Source organism: Hakea prostrata, chromosome 4 (assembly GCF_041222555.1).
Source record: "Hakea prostrata isolate BN-2017 chromosome 4, UWA_Hpros_2, whole genome shotgun sequence".
Taxonomy (NCBI): Eukaryota; Viridiplantae; Streptophyta; class Magnoliopsida; order Proteales; family Proteaceae; genus Hakea; species Hakea prostrata.
Window position 1 is genome coordinate 1,426,595 of NC_142603.1, and position 14,202 is coordinate 1,440,796.

A 14,202-nucleotide genomic window follows, 5' to 3' on the forward strand; every position below is an offset into this window, starting at 1 on the left:
ATTTCACGTTTTTCATTTCGACCGACTTCGACGTTTGAAAAAACGGAAATTGGAATCCAGATTGGTGGGCCCGTATGTTAATTTGGATGGGCCATATGTAAATATCAGAGTCAGTGACTAATATATGACACTTGGCCCAAGTGTTTCCTAACCCTAGCTTTTGCGGCTTTCGGCTTTTTGAAGGAGAACCAGCCACGGCAATTTGACATACACAATTAACGAACCATGAAATTGCAACTAACAAAAACAAAAAAAAGTTGAAATTTGAATTACTAAAATAACCTTTAATACCACGTACAAGATTTCCTAACTTCTTTCTTCACCAAATTTAAAAAAAAAAAAACACAAAAATATATTTTATATTTCTTGTATAGTAAATGAGGGTAGTGTAAGAATTCAAAAATACAACACATACTGGATTATTACTTAACTCCATTATTCTAATATGAATATGAATAATATGCGAATTAAAAAATTGAAAGATATGCAGACCTAACAGTTTATGGACCAGAATGTGATTTTTTTTATATATAATATGTATCTAATTTATTTACTTAAATTAAGAAGAAAAAAAATTATAATTTAAGGATTTGCAAAGTTCATATGAAACCTTTTGTTTCCTAATCAACACATGAACATCTTTTATGAGTAAAACATGTGAACCTTTGACAAAACAAATTTGTTAAGCACCCTTGTACTTAGGAATTTTTTGTTCATTATTTTAATGGCATAACAAGAATGTGATAATTGGCATTCAAACACTTTTGGTTCTTTATGTGAGGTAACATGTATAAATAAATGATTAGGTTAGACTATTTTGTATTTACTTTAGTCTATTAACACTTTTATTATTATTATTATTATTATTATTATTATTATTATTATTATTATTATTATTATTATTTAATGATTTGGTAAACACTTTATGTGATTGGCTTTTTTTTCTTCTTTTTTTAGTTGATTATTATTATTATTATTATTATTATTTGAAACGTGAGTTTTTATATATATGGGGTGGAGATATTACATATGCCGTTCGCAAGGGTTGAATTCACGACCTCTCCACTGAGAAGCATGGATCTTATCAATCAACTAACCCTCTATTGGCATAGTTGAATTATTGTATTGACTAGTCAAGGCAAATTTGATGTTGGATCATTGGACCCATATGTTGGATAATTAGACCAATCTAAGCATTGGCTAGACTACATAGGATTATGCTTTGGAAAATCTGGGGGCCACTCGTTTGTTACTAAAGTATACATTTTGTCATGATTTGTTTTACATGCACATATATATTTTATATTTTAGATCATTAGAAGGGTACTAACATTATACTATTAACGTGTTGTTACTTGTAGTTTATATAACTAACATAAATAAGCAAACGGAATGTGATACATTGCAAAGATCATGCTTGGTGTTCTCTAGAGAAAAGAGTTAAAAAAACTCAATTATCCAAAACAATTTCTATAGAGAAAGGAGAGAAGGTTATAAATATGGCTTTATATACACATTAGGTATATTTTCTTCCACAAGTGGGCGAAGACTTTACCAACCACTTGTTTCCCCATTAAAGGTATAAGGCTTCTAGGCTAGTGTAATAAATAAGGAATATACCATTTAGCTCTTAATTTCATTCCTCGAATGGGTTGTTGGTAAATACTCATAAATTGGCTACTTTCCCAGCATATTGATAAAAAGGTGTGTTGATTGGTTGACTATTTTAATCAAATCTAAAAAATTTCGAAACAAACTTGGGATGTGCTATGTAATGATGTTCATGCAATTTTAGCGTTTCATGGGACGAATTGCGTTTACGCATTCATCCACAGTAAAGTTTTAGTTGTTTTGCTGTCTCTCTTCTTGTGCTCTCTCTGTTTCCTCCCATTCTGCTTTTCAAGATTTGCCTAGAATAGTGGCTGCAATATGGATTACCAACACCAATTCGTACCACATGCATTTCCAACGCTTGAAAATGAAAAGGGAACAAAGAAGTTTAGATAAGCTTCGCTCTCGTGTTCATTATGATTCTGGATAAACCCTGGAAACTGGTTAGGTTCATGCCCATCTTAGATGCAAAGCTAAATCACTTGTATTTTGTGTGCGAGGGCAAACCTGATTGCCATAACTAAGAATTGACACTATTGCAATCAGGTTTTGGGTTAAAAATGGAAATGCCCTCCATCCAGAGGAGCTTATGGTTGCATGACCCTCTAGTTGCTGGAGACTAGAACGCTCTTTCTTGTTTTTTGTATTGCTTAAGCCAATCCAATCATCAATGGCATGGAAATTGATCATCCTTGCAATTTGCAAATAATTGAGTCATTAGTCAGTTTTTGTATTGCTTATAAGCCAATCCAAACATCACCTATGAGGTTTTTTTGCCTAAGTTTGGACAACTGAACTCTTTTTTTATACTCCTAACAACTCATTCAAAAAAAAAAAAAAAAAAAAAACCCAACCAACCAACCAGCAATCTCATTCTAACTTCATCAGTGCAATATTTTTCACTTGTGCTCTGCTAGAAGGCATGGCTTTTATGGCCATCTTCTAGTCTTTCCTCTCAGTTTCATCTCATTGAATAAATCATGCAACACTTCAAAGTACCTCACCTTTATCACTAGTTCCATTCTTCAATTCTGAGGACAATATCATATACCGCCTCTCCTTCCTGGTTGCTTGGTACATGAAGATAAAAATTAAGTTCCTTCCTATTAACAAGTCTGAGAACTTGAGAGAGAATTTGTCAGAACTCTGCTAGATAGAAGTAGATGACATAATAAAAAGCTGTTCAGGAAGATGATCCTTAATAGGCTCAGAAGGAAATCCAAAATGAAGCATATAGAAAGGGTGAGGTTAATCACATGGTAGGGAGGCACCCAGATTCATGAATTTTTTTTTCTTAGTAAATCTGATTTGAGATGGAAGATTAGCAAGTAGAAGTAGAAAAATGGAACGTACAGAAGGACTAAAAGATACATATGTTTTGGGGCTGAAACAACATCAACCTAAAGCAAGCAAACTCTACATATATCATATACCTCCAAATTTTATTCTAATTACCTAAGAAACAGGGAATCCCACCAAATAAGAATATAAGAGGATATTAGAGGAAACAGAATGTATTTCACTCACCCACCCGATCAAGCTTTCCGTAGTCAGCGGTAGCTCTCAATTCTGGAAGTCCTAATCAAAGACTACAGTATTGGTGTCTATTGAAACCTTCCAGCCACATATGATAAACATGAAGCATAACAATCACATGTAAGCAAAATTTATATTTTAAAGTCAGCAAAAAGCAGAGGATAGTAATTCTTAACGATCACATGTATGGAATTTTAAATTTCAGACCAGCAAAAATACAGTGACAGTGATTATTATGAAAAAACAAGAATCTATTTCTTGTTCATAAGCAGGGAATATGGGGAGTGAAAACCATATCCATCTCTATTAGAAAAAATGCCTAGATTTTGGGAAAGGAAAAGGGAAACCTTCCCGAAGATGTGAGTCAAGAAACACCAGCACATAAAACATGTGCCCTCATGAAATTGAGGGCTCCTCACAAGTATGTGCATGCAATTATGGAAGCTAAATAAACAATAAAATGCCGAATTTGACGTGGAAAACCAATATGAAAGGAAAAAAACTACAGAATAAACTTAGAATTCCCATGCTTTGATATAACAAAGTATTTCTGGATGGAATTATATTGTTTTATTTGGACATTGAGTCCTTTAGAGAGTCTCTTAGTGTTAAAAGTTAAGGCCAAAGTTCAAATGAGGAAAGGCTGGATACATAGGCCCCCAGAATTCCAATAGAATCCACTAAGAGCAAATAAGAATTACATTGTTTCTTCTCAAAATTATACCACAGTTTTACAACAAGAAAGAAACTTGAAGAAATATGAGATTGTCTCACAAGCATCAACAAGAAGACGCTTCAAAAGCTTCCAGACATATCACAGTGTTTGGAGAACCAACCAGAAACACAACCATCTTGGTTACTTGGCTTGACCAAGAGCATAAGAAATAACATGATATGTAAAGTGGACAGATGGGAATATCGAAAGAACAATCCAGTACAAATGGGTCATAATATGGTGTCAAGACCATCAAATCTAATGCATGGATAGTGTAAAGTGGACCCTACTCTACATATCCATATGGTTAAGACTTTCATGTACCACATGGCTTAAATCTGGTGGCCTATGATATTACCTAGCCTGAAAACAGATGACCATCTGGCATACTTATCATATCATACTATCATATCATACTACTACTATAAAAGTAAAACCTGAAAGCAGTTATGGATGATCTTTCACATACCTAAAATACCCCTCGCTATAGAGACCTGCCCCTTCACGCAGGATAATGCACCCCTACAAAAGCATCCTTGCCTTAAAGGAGACGATTCCCCACACCCGTGAAAATGCCTCCTGAAAGTGTCACACTCCACACCTTCTTGAAGCCACCCTTACCCAGCTTGAGCGTAAACACACATCATCCAGCACTGACAAACCCGACCTGCCGTTCACGCTCCTGCAACCGCAACTAAGCCACTAACACCCAGCCCAAACCCAACTACACCCCCCCCCCAAAAAAAAAAAAAAAACCCTGCAACCACCACTTATAATTTTGCTGCAGCCAGCTGTTAAACTTGAAATTATAAACTTCAACCCAACCAAAGACATTAAAAGTACCAAACACATGCCATAACAGCCAACACAAGATCCACAAACAAAAGCAAGAACAAAATGCGCCCCCACGTGGCAGTGAGCAACCCACCTGCAAATAAACATGACTTGCCCCAACTCAAACAACACCACCCTACAGAAGTGTTCACCAGTATAAATGAGACCCCAACAGACCCACACCCATGAATGAACAAAAAAAAAGCACAAATTGAAACCAAAAGCACACGCATGTAATGACAGCACGAAACAGGTAATCCAACTCACCCACAAACCCCACTACCAAATTATCCTTCCAAGGCCCACAAATTAACTCTAACTGACATATCCCCACAGGTACCCCCACAGAGGAAGAATTCCACAGGATCAACAGAAAAATCCCTTTCATTGGAAGTTTCCTTTTTTTCTTTGTCCAGATTTCTTTTGAAAAATCCCCAAATTGTTTTATTTGGATGTTTATTGCCATTACTATGACAGATAAATTTTAAGACCAACAACAGCAAACTCAGCTTTATCTCACCTTAACAGTACACAGACCCAAACAAAACACAGTAGGGATTATTGAGGTCAAAACATAACAAGGGAATAAAGAGATGACGACAAGAGAGATGGGAAATGAGAATCAATGAAAACTGGAAAATGACAAATAAAAGATTGAGAATAAAAAGAGAAACGACAGATGGAAGTAAGAAGAATGTGGTTCAGCTAGACAGAGTCGGATTCTCGGCTAAATGGGGTATGCTAGATCCTTGACCTCCAAAAGGCTTCAGGAGTGACCATGCTTGATACAAGACCCAGACTGCGAGTCCTTCATCACAGCTTCGCCTATGGTCATTTCAAGCCTGTCCCTAGCTCTTTGATTCCTTCATTGGGATCACATTCCTCACTGGGGTAACCTAGGCCTCTGTTGAACATGACTTCACTACCTCAAATTGGAAGACTGTTATACATTCAAGATATAAAATATCTAATATTGAACAATGTTTAGTAACTGGGGTTCCAATATTAGATTCACTGACAGCTGTAATATAAACTATGGGGTACATAACAAATTTTTCTCATTTTCTTTTTCCTTTTGTGTGGGGAGAGTGTTGGGGGGGGGGGGGGGAGGATGTTTCTGGGGATGAGGATAGAATCAATACCCAAGGCCCTACTCTGGAAATCCAACAAAAAGTAAAATTTACTGAAAAAAATGGAGGGGCAAATATAAGGGGAAGGAAAATAAATGAATGAAATCTGTGTTTGAAATGGCCACATCTAGACCATTTCCAAGATCAAGGATCAAATTTTCCACATCATCCTTCCATGTGGCATAACAGGTTCAAAGTCCTTAGAGAATATTGTTCCCCTAAATTTATCCTTAAAAAATTATAATAACATAAAAATGTAGCAATCAATTGATTTGCTTATGAAAATTAAAAAGATCCTAAAATTAAAGATAATCTTAAGAGGCTTTGGCTTGGATAATTACCTTAGGCGTAAACTGGATCCTTTTATTTATAGATGAGAATAAGTCCTTGGACAATATTGGGAACAACTAAATTAGAATGAAAAGCACATAAATGTCAGAGAGAGAGAGAGAGAGACTTCACAAACTTCGTTTTTGAAGTAAACTCAACACTTGATCTTTCTCTAGTGGTTTGGTTAAATGAAAATCCATTCCAGACTGCAAAATCTTAGTCTCTTCCACCTCCCCTCTTGCATGGGCTGTTAATGCTGCAATAGGGATGGGAATACCACCATACCTCCTCTCCTCCCGGCGTATCCTTGTAGTTGCTTCATACCCATCCATTATTGGCATCTGATAAATAAGAAAGCAATGCAAAATTTTATATAAAAATAATCAGACAATTATAAATCATTTGCAACAAATCTAATTGCATATATATTTAAACGCAACAAGAAAAAAGAAAAACAATTATAATCATTAAATTTTCTTAATAATGAAGAACCATGTACAATTCTCAAACATTCACAAAGGAGTCACCGAGTGACTGACAGAATCATAAATATTATGAGAAATGAGTCATTGCTGCTAATTCTGATATTCTAAAAGATAACCTATAGATCCCTCAAAGCATATAATTCTCATTTGGCAGGCTATTATTAAGAGAAAAGAAAGAAAATTTTCTATTTATTCATAAGAATTAAAAAGTACAGGATTGAACTTCCATAGACGAGTAGTTTACATGCACACATAAAACATAAAATAGAAAATTGTAGGGAAAATGATTAGAAGAAGAAGGAAAGAATCCCTCGTCTTTTTTTAATCATAGAGTTTAAAGATAATCTCATGATCTTAATCAGAACTTCCCATTCCAACATAGTAAATAACCTCTTATATTCCTATTCAGTTTAAATAGTTGCAACAAAATCAACTAATTTTGTTTGGTTTTCCTATTTTACAGACAACACCAATCACATTAAGTGCTTATACTATCTTTTTCCTTCACAAAAAGAAGCATATAAATATTACCTCACAGTCCATGAAGATAATATCATAGGGAAGAGTTCTATCAGCTGCATTTGTACTTGAATTTATTCCACTTAGTGCCCTAGAAACTTTTTCTAAAGCCTCTTTCCCATTCACACAGGAATCAACTGTAGCACCAAGACGAGAAAGCACAGCAATAGCGATTTGGCGCAAAACCTCAACGTCTTCAGCAACCAATACTTTCTTTCCAGTCAAGAGTTTATCATTTCCTTTTTGTGGGCTATATTCATGTTGGGATTTCAAAAGCTGTGATTTGGATTTGTGATAAGGTTTTCTAGTAGTTGGACCAGGATCCAGATCTATTTGTGTTTCTGGTTCCTTCCTCAACAAATCACCTTCAACATTTCCCTTGAACTCTGGTAAAATCCTAAGCAATTCATACAAACGCGAACCATGGAGTGGTTTTGATACAACATATTCATAATGAGCTAGATTATCCTCTTGAAGGCCTTTTGCATGAGAGATACCAATCATTGGCTTGTCCAACCAAATAACTTTACAACATCCATCTTTAAGTTCTCTATTAAAATTAGTGATACCTGAATGCATGTCTGAAAAGTGCTCTATATCAGCATCAATAACAAGCAATAAGAAGGTGATATTTCTGAAACCCTGCTTTTTATGTGGTGTTGGGTTCAAATCACTTCCATCTTTTGTAGGTACTCTAGACCTGTGGTCAACAGGTGACCCATACTCAGATTTTCCTGAAGAGCTAAAACAGTTGAGGTTTAATCTGCATTTAATTTTCTCCAGGGTAGGAAAGAGATGTTCCCATCGATTAACGGTGGATACGGAAACACCAAGGCTTTCAATTATCCTTTGAGAGATTCTTCTCCTCTCATCACTTTGAATTAAGAGAACAACATGAGAGCTTCCAAACAACTTAGAAGCTTGGCACCGGATATGTAGCCCAGAATTTTGACTCAATTCATTTGAGATGTGACTATTTTGTAATGTATTCTCTTCTCCAGTACTATTAACAGTTGCAGCTCCACATTTAGTAAGCAAGATATTGAATCTAAAGCAAGTGCCTCTTTCACCATGTTCTTTTTCCATGATTTCGATTTTGCCACCCATTAGATGTACCTGTAACATAAAATTAGAAAGGGAAAAAGTCATATAAAACACAATCTAAGTTATATTCTAAACAGACATAGATAATAATCAAGTATGTTCAAGCACTGTTTGCAAATGTCTTAAAAATATTTCAATGAACTTCAAAAGTAAGACTAATATGTGAAACATTTGAATAAAACAGACTCGGATCATACTGATACATAAACTATCAAGTTGTGTTTCTTTTGACATACCAATGACTGAACAATGCCAAGCCCTAGTCCATGACCTTCTTGTTCCAATGCTGTTTCTTTGACCTGGACAAAGTTCTCAAAGACGTAGCTTTGCTTCTCCTTCGGAATTCCCTTACCAGTATCATCCACCTCAAACACAAATTCCATAGTATTTGGATTCTGTTGTATCGGATGAAGGACACTGAAATCATTATAAGCTTTCTTATTCTTGTAAACCAACCGTGGCAAACACCCCCACATACTATCATGGTTGGAATCAAGTACAGAGTTTTCTAAGCTTGGTTTCTTTACCCAAGCCCGAAGTGAGACATGCCCTTCATCTGTAAACTTTACAGCATTGCTAAGAAGGTTACTTAGGATCCGCTTAAGTTTTTCATGATCACCTTTAACGATAGAGAACTTGAAAATAGAGTCATCACAAGGATCTAAGACCACATCAATGTCTTTCCTTAAACCAGCATTATAGTATAAATCTGCTACATATTCTAGAAGTTCTACTAAATTAAACTCTTCCTCCACAAGTTGCATCATTCCAGCTTCAACTTTACTTGTATCTAAGATAGAATTCAATATTCCTGAAAAACAAACCATAAAAATTTTATCAGCAATATGTGAGCTTCAAAAAGTATCCTTATGAATAGAAATGCCATAAAGCAGAAAAAATTATTGTAGACTGATCAAATTTGAGTTTGTTATGGGTTAATGTATGTATCCTGTGCCCTATAAAGATCAACTAAATTTACTTGTTATTTATTTATTCATTTACTTTTGCAGCAAAGCATCATCAATAAATTGAAAAGAAATATCTTGGTTGTATATAAATTTGGTCAATAGACTTACCTGAAAGATCCTTTACACACTCACTAATTTGCACTAGGTTTGTCTTCAACTCCGATTTAGGATGAACAACTTCATTACAAAAACCAATCAAACCAGTGATGATTGCCAAGGCTGCACGTAAATCATGACTTGCACTAGCAAAAGCAAGGCTCTTGTTCTTACTTTCTCTTTCTGCTTGTCGAGTTGCCTCCATCTGTTTTATCAATTTGGCCCGTAGTAACACTTCTCGTCTTGCTGTTCTTATAATCAAGAACAGAACAAAGAAAAAGGAGATAACCATGGATAAGAACGTTGCTAACAAAAGGGGAAGTGCTAGCTTGCTGTTCCTACGAACAAGACCAATAAATCTCCCAAGAGAAATAGCACATAAATGCACCTATAGATAGAGAATGAGAACATAGTAAGAAGTCTTTATCTTTTCCTGCACAGAAACAAAGTGTGAAAATCTACAGCAAATAAATTTCACTAAGTTTGGATTCACACAAGCATGGGCCTTGCAAAAAGGGTAAAGGTTGCTCCACTGTAACCAGGTGATCTGGAAACGGACTCTCTAAGAAACCAGCGGTAAGGCTGCACATATTATGACCTCCCTATACCCATAGTAGCAGCAGGGGCATTGTGCACTGGGTATGCCCTTTTTAAGTATGCATTTATAGATTTCCACTTAATCTCAAAGAATAGTAGAGAACTAGCAGAAAGTCTACCCACTTTGGTAGGCTTTTTATGTTGATTAACTTTGAACCAACCTTACTTCCAACACATCAGAATTTGATTCCATCAGCAGCATATTTAATGTAGAAATCAATCACCCAATGATTATGCTTTGATCATTCCTATTTACTATCTTTATATGTATACAGGATGGTATGATGTGGAATGTAAAATTTACATAAGTGTTGTAGAAAGTTATCAAAGGGAATTTTTTTAAGAAAATATTTCAACAGGTCTGACCCACTTCATAGTTCAGTAATAGGGATTTTCTATGCAAGATCTGGAAGGAAATAACAGTAAATAATATAATGTAATTGAAAGGCATATGTCTGTTATATCTACACTTTGATGGCAAAGCACCTCCATGAAAATTCAATCAACAATGACCCCATCTCTCTAAAACTATAGACAGATGACGTAGCACCAGCTGATTGCATGTTGGGGCAAGTGGTACATGTCCTGTAATGTATATATTATGAGGAAAAGAAAGAGATGTGATGGTGCAGCAGGCTCAGAAGGCAGGGGAAAAGAAAGACAGTTGGGAATTTGGGATGCCTTCTGCCCTATCAGAAAGCCAATAAGTGCTATCATAAAATACTCTAGTACACCCTGCTGGTGTGCTGAGAATCTTCCCATTATAGTTAACATATATAGTGTGATGAAGTCAATGATTACATTTACAAAAGAAATGCAATCATCTTATGAATAAGCAAGTCCAATTTATTCAATGCAATTTCCAATGACGTGTGAAAGAAAATCAATGGAACATTTTAACCAGTTTAAAACTACAAAAATAACATTACACCAGAACTTCCTAGCAATTATAATCTAATCAATACATTGAAATATCAAATAAATTGGGGTGATAAAAAGAATTTGTAGAACTGAGCTAACTGATTGCAATAAATATATCTAAATATAAGCTAACTCCACCATATCATGGTGGCTGCATGAAAAATATGTGCATTAGCATAATGTGACAACAAATCAATAAATTTGAATGAACTATTAGCAACCTGACTAGTCGAATATCCAGTTTGTTCAATTAGTTTATTGCTTAGAGCTCCACTGTGAGCGAGTCTATCCCCATTTCCGGTAGCCAAATGTAACTGCCCATCATGAGAGTGTATAATAGAGAAAAAATTCATGATATCCACTAAAGAAAAGCCAAGAGACACAACGCCTATTCCATCCATAGCAGCAGTGCGAAGCAAAAGAAGAGTTTGGTCTTCGCTCCATTTGTTCCCTAATTTATAACCATTTGCATTACTCAAGGCTTCTTGATACCAACTTCCATCAACATTGACTACTGGATTCATGCACTTCGCTTCTCCATATCGCTTCCCACTATTACTATTTACAAATTGCTTGTACCAGCTTGTCACTGCAGCATTTGGAGTAACCGCAGTTGAACTATGAGAAATGTTAGAATAAATGGCAAAAGTTTGATTGGCATCACGAACATATGAGAATACGAGACCATCTCTTCCAATGTATGAAATTTGAGACAAGTTTGAAATTGTTGAAAATGCTCGAAACAGGCAAGGTGCCACCTAAAACAAGTAATAGTAGCAGTTATTTTCATTGCATTTACATACAACAAAACTTATATATGAAATTGAAGGTGATGTTAACCTTAGTCTCAACTGTGGAAAATGAGAAATCAGTCCCATTGAGTGATGCACTTAGCACTCTGGCCAAATCCAAAGCTGAAGAACTAAATGCGTAGGATGATCTTTCTATAATTCTAATTTCTGATAATGAATCATTTTGAAAGACCTTCTCAATGGTGTGCTCAACTCGAGTAGTCATGACATACCAAATCGTTACTAGTACAATGGGAATCAATAAAACCATCAATACCTTCATTTCAAATAAAAAAGTATAGCCAATTAGTCTCCATATTTGTATCTTAAAGAAAGATTGTAACTCAAAATCTAAGGGAAGAAAATATAATAGATATAAAGGAATCACCAGAGCAATAAGCAAACAAATAGGCTGCAGAATTACTGATGACTTAGGCTTCATTGTGATTTTTGACCAGAAACAGTGAGTCGACGAAACCTGCACTTGATATTCTGGAACAAAGAGAAAAAATGAGTTATCGATTGCTAGGCAGAAAGAGAGAAGAGATTGCTAGTTTGTCTCACTGATGAAAACAATTTTAATACAGCTGGTATTTTAATGTTTGGGTTCCGTATCCCTTTTCTTCTTTTACCTGAACCAGTTTGTTGTTTCTTAGACCAAACTGGTTCTTGGGTAGCAAGGATGTTTCAGGTTTCTTGTTTGGGGAAAGGCTGGAAGTCCTTCCCCTGCCACTTAATTGTATCTTCTTACAAATTCCTGAGCAGATTATATTTGAAACTAGACTGTTTCAAATTAAATCACCATTTCATCTGAAAGACACATTCATCAATTTGATTAAGTGACGACCTCAAACAGATTAACAACCACAAAGTTAGGGAATTCCTATTCTCATTTCATATCAGAATAATCCATATGCTAAGATTGTAAAAGTGTACATGCCAATTATACAAATGTTAGATCATCTTATATGTCAATTGTACAAACCATGAGTTAAAGAAAAAGAATTTGGAATTAGACAAAGAGTTTTTTCTAAGTCATATTTCAAAATATAAACACAAAAGATCAATGACTACTTATTTAGCTTGAATACAGAGTATAGTTTACATAAACTATTTAGTGGTTAGTGGTTACTAAGCACCCGACTCCCTTTCTGTTAATATAAATAAACATGGTGTAAAAAGCTAATTACATTAATTCTAAATAAAAATGGTATAAAAATCTAAGATAACTAGGTACCAGACACGAACCTGATAGACCAGAGGCATTTTTGAGTTTACACAAGGAAGTTGCGTGAGTGGGACTAAACATGCTCAGGGATTGCTTGCTTTTGAATAACCAAGCTAAGTTTAGAGTAATCATCAGTAAATAAATACCATAAAAGATTAATGGTACAAAGAGGGTTCGGATGTGAAATTCGAGTTAGGAGAAGGGGGCGGAAAACAAACAAACGAAAAAAAAAAGTTGCAGGAGAGGAGAGTTACCTCTTTTCTGTATGGTCTCTCTCTTTCAGACCGATTTCAGAAGTAGCACCTGAATAACAGATGTAGTTGCAGAGAGGAGTAATCAGAAATCTGCAACCTTCTCCCTCTTTTTCTCTCTTACCGTATCTTGATTCCTCTATAATCTGGATTTTTCTCCCCAGATTCATTCGCACTTCCAAAATTGTGAGAGCCATATCTGTATGGATGATATCTGGATTAATTAGTGAGATCTCAGATCTCGATTTCCTTCTGCTTGAAAAATCGCCCCTTCTTAAAATTAAGAAGATCTGTCCTGCCATTTTTAAACCCTCTGAGATTTTCTGGATCTTGAGATATCGCCCCTCAGCCCGTTGGTTTGCCGTTGCCGCTTCAAAACCTGTTTTTGGCGCGAGGTATGAACGGATTACACATTTACACTTTCCTTTATTGATAGGAAGGCCACTCGATCGTGTACCCTGCGCAACCCGAGCCGGATTCGTTCAGGAATTTTGCTACTTTTGCAATATTTCTGAGATCCGACATTTTCTACCTTCCTCTTTTTTAATTTTTTATTTATTATATTTTTTATTTTGTAGTTTTTGTTATAAGGGCGCATTTTATAAATTGAGAATGGGAATATCACATATACACGGGTTCAATTTCTTTTCATTAAAAGGTGCTGGTTATTATCAATCAAACAAGTTTGATTTTCACATTCATGGGTCCACCTCAAAAGAAAAGGAAATGGTGTTTTTGGACGTAAAGGTGTCAATTGCATAATGAAACCGTTTAACCATACAGAATCGTGCCATCTAAAACCCCACTGTATCATATCAAATTCGAATTTTTTAGGTATAGTTTCGATTTTAAGTACTCATATCGTTGGTATATACCAAAACCAAACCGAATTGGTACCGTACCAAATTAAGAAATATAAATGTTATTTTACACTTAAAACACTTTACCTTTATCCCATCCCTAATTCCTTCTTTCAGTTTTTTGTTTCGTTATTCATTTCTCTTCTTAAATTTATTTATTTTGTCTTTGTTAAAATCATATTCTATCGATTGTTTTGATTATAATTTCACTAAAATCTCAATGAAC

The 14,202-nt window shown here is 35.2% G+C and overlaps 1 protein-coding gene across 2 annotated transcripts; it reads right to left on the reverse strand.

The window, feature by feature from the left end:
- Positions 1 to 6,021: 6,021 nt before the first annotated feature.
- LOC149016955 (histidine kinase CKI1-like) lies at positions 6,022 to 13,535 on the reverse strand. Of its 2 annotated transcripts, XM_089151255.1 has the most exons (8): positions 13,120 to 13,535; positions 12,026 to 12,129; positions 11,687 to 11,914; positions 11,068 to 11,604; positions 9,341 to 9,716; positions 8,501 to 9,075; positions 7,173 to 8,276; positions 6,022 to 6,497 (listed from the first exon to the last, which is right to left on the reverse strand). In XM_089151255.1, the coding sequence occupies exons 2-8, from the start codon at positions 12,077 to 12,079 to the stop codon at positions 6,285 to 6,287; spliced, it is 3,087 nt and encodes a 1,028-aa protein (XP_089007381.1). In that variant the 5' UTR covers positions 12,080 to 12,129; positions 13,120 to 13,535; the 3' UTR covers positions 6,022 to 6,284. The 2 variants fall into 2 exon arrangements, with proteins under 2 accessions (XP_089007381.1, XP_089007380.1); XM_089151254.1 differs by lacking the exon at positions 13,120 to 13,535 and having other exon boundaries at positions 11,687 to 12,168.
- Between the last annotated feature and the right edge of the window lie 667 nt (positions 13,536 to 14,202).

What these genes read in the sequence shown, in the direction of transcription:
- LOC149016955 (XM_089151254.1), bottom strand. Translation starts at nt 12,079, where the DNA reads ATGAAGCCTAAGTCATCAGTAATTCTGCAGCCTATTTGTTTGCTTATT. An exon ending in CTGGATATTCGACTAGTCAG is followed by an intron (nt 9,717 to 11,067) that starts GTTGCTAATAGT and finishes CTCTATCTATAG; the next exon opens with GTGCATTTATGTGCTATTTC. An exon ending in GTGTGTAAAGGATCTTTCAG is followed by an intron (nt 9,076 to 9,340) that starts GTAAGTCTATTG and finishes TTTGTTTTTCAG; the next exon opens with GAATATTGAATTCTATCTTA.